This window comes from Musa acuminata, chromosome BXJ2-3 (assembly GCF_036884655.1).
Source record: "Musa acuminata AAA Group cultivar baxijiao chromosome BXJ2-3, Cavendish_Baxijiao_AAA, whole genome shotgun sequence".
In the NCBI taxonomy this organism is placed as follows: Eukaryota; Viridiplantae; Streptophyta; class Magnoliopsida; order Zingiberales; family Musaceae; genus Musa; species Musa acuminata.
In genome coordinates, this window is record NC_088340.1 from 28,761,787 (window position 1) to 28,764,217 (window position 2,431).

Here is a 2,431-nt window from a genome sequence, read left to right on the forward strand (position 1 = left end):
TCATTTACGATGGGGATTGGAGATAAGCTCCCGAGGTACCCTGGGAAGATAGCTGAAGGTAGCTGTTGAACCTTTAAAGTTCTCATTTATCACTGGCTCACGGTAGAAGCATATTGTTTAAAGAGACCCCGTCCTTCGGATGCAGACATTTGTTACTGAGGAATTCGGAGGTGTTGCAGGCAACTGGCCCCTTGGTTCAGAGGAACACAACAAGGAGCCATAACTGTTACCTCCACAGCTACAACGTACAATTCAAAATACACCAACGGCGACTATGAATTGCTCCTCCTCCTCTTCTAGGCCTCCCCATGAAGTGCTGGACCATCTCTACATTTAGAAGGCAACGAGAGGTTAGCCTGTTGCGGCACTCGGCAAAACACACAGGTTTCTCTCCCAAGCATGTTACGGTGACGCCTTACTTGGCAAGGTGAAGTGTAGATAAGACAGTTGCAGTGTAACCGAGACACACCTCCACACGATAGGCTTCGAGTGGAGCCGCCATGATCCATGATCATAAATAAACTTGACATATTTACTTAATCTAATGGTTATGGGAAATGATATTAGTACTTGCACTAATTCTTCTTCCTCCACAAGCAGCATGAATGGGCTAGCAAATCAACCCACCAGTTCGAGATGCATACATATTTACAACCATTATCAGTTTGAGATGCCATAAATTATTACACCATTACATTCTCAAGTGACAAATCTTTAGAAAAGATTAAATCACAAAAACCTCCATTCCATCTTCCACATAATGAAACACACATGCAAACCATTTATTAGAAAGTAGAAACTTCATTGGCAACGCTAGCACCAATGTTTCAGATACGTGACGCTCACATAGATAACATACACAAAGCAAGAACAAGCGATACACAAAACATTCCTACCATTCTTATATCCTAAGTTATCACCGAGAAGGCAAGCACACAAGCATCACCAACGACATGTAAAGAAGGATGCATGTAAGCTTTACGACGTTACCGCGGTGCAGAGAGAAAGTCAGCAAGTGACGGAGGAGACGGAGAGGGGGTAACGGAAGCTGTTGGCGTACTGGAAAGAAATGCTGTCCCCGGCAGGGAGGGAGGCACCGTCGTTGACGAGACAGTCATTGTAACTCAAACGGCGGAAGATGCGGGGATCGACGAGGCGGGCAGAACCGTACCAGCCACAGCTCAAGTGTATGCCTGCCACAGCGCAGCCTGACGGACACGTGTTCAGGACCTGCACCGTGTACGTCGGTATCCCGCTCGGCAGCGGTGGCGTCGCTTCCTGGTGCACGACGATGTCGTCTTTAGAGCACACCTCCTCTCCGGTCATCTCCATCATTTTTCCCACATTTGCCACCCCTCCGACGAACCCGCGTCCAGTAGTAGTCACATTCAACTCTGACAAAGAAATACATGTGTAACAACACGCGTATTTATATGGTTCGATGACCAGTGACTGATCATACCAATTCCAAGGAGCTTCCTCGATTGAGCTGTCAGGTCCATAGAGGGGATCTGGACGGCTTCACCCATGAGGTCGAGTTCCCCTGAGCAAAGGAGCATGCACGTCAGTATTAGTAAGGAGAAGTCGAAAAAGTGCAATGGGTGAGAACGGCTTACCGTGCTGAAGCAAGGAGGAGATGAAAACGAAGTTTAGGAATGCGGCGGCCAGACGGAGCGCAACCAAACCGTGGAAGCAGGCCATGAGAACTCAGTTAACGGATCGGCGAAAGCCAAGAAGAACTGCGAGAAGAGCCACCTCGGTGATATCACGAAACGTTGCGTGGTACCTCTTATATAAGATTCCATGGTACCTTGCATTTATGGAGGTTGTTGGATAGCTTCCAATCCATTTGGCGACGGAGGCGACTCCTGTTGGTTATGAACGAGGGGTCGGTGTGGTCAACATCGTATAACGTCCCCGAGGAGGGAGGGTTACAACGTGAGGCGGAGAATGTGATTGCACGGGCGTTCGGGCTCCATCAAGGATGCCGAACATATCACCTTGGATCATCCATGGGTGGCGTCGACCGGCGTCTCCTTTGGGAGTCGTAGGGGAGTTGATGCCCTTCGGTTTACGAGGAAGAGATGCAGACTCCTTTGCGAGTCGTAGGGGAGTTGATGCTGTGGCTTTGACCGCGGGGCCCTGTGTCTGAAGATACGTAAAAAGATTGGTCATGGGTGCGGTGCAGTGCAGCGTCGCAAACACCTCCAGGCTCCAGCATGGCTGTTTGACTTCCTATATAACACGGTTATGGAACGTCACTGGGTAATAAGTCGGTGGACACAAAGGCTAAAGCAGTGTCAAGTCTTATTTAAGAGTAATGTATGAGGTGAAAGCATCGGTAACGTGAAGCATCGGAGCTGATGATAGACCTTGGTGGAAGGTGCATTGGAAAAGATGAAGGCAATAAAGGGCGGTGCATGGTAAGCCG

At 48.9% G+C, this 2,431-nt stretch overlaps 1 protein-coding gene across 1 annotated transcript; it reads right to left on the reverse strand.

The window, feature by feature from the left end:
* Positions 1 to 1,008: 1,008 nt before the first annotated feature.
* LOC103973891 (TPD1 protein homolog 1-like) lies at positions 1,009 to 1,701 on the reverse strand. Its single transcript, XM_009388561.2, has 3 exons — positions 1,617 to 1,701; positions 1,463 to 1,543; positions 1,009 to 1,394 (listed from the first exon to the last, which is right to left on the reverse strand). Exons 1-3 carry the CDS (start codon positions 1,699 to 1,701, stop codon positions 1,009 to 1,011), a joined length of 552 nt encoding a protein of 183 aa, XP_009386836.2.
* Positions 1,702 to 2,431: the final 730 nt, after the last annotated feature.

Excerpts from the sequence above, each read along its gene's own strand:
- LOC103973891 (XM_009388561.2), bottom strand. The coding sequence starts at position 1,701 with ATGGCCTGCTTCCACGGTTTGGTTGCGCTCCGTCTGGCCGCCGCATTC. Across the intron at positions 1,544-1,616 it reads CTCCTCCTTGCTTCAGCACG|GGGAACTCGACCTCATGGGT; the intron begins GTAAGCCGTTCT and ends TCCTTTGCTCAG. Across the intron at positions 1,395-1,462 it reads GAGGAAGCTCCTTGGAATTG|AGTTGAATGTGACTACTACT; the intron begins GTATGATCAGTC and ends TTTCTTTGTCAG.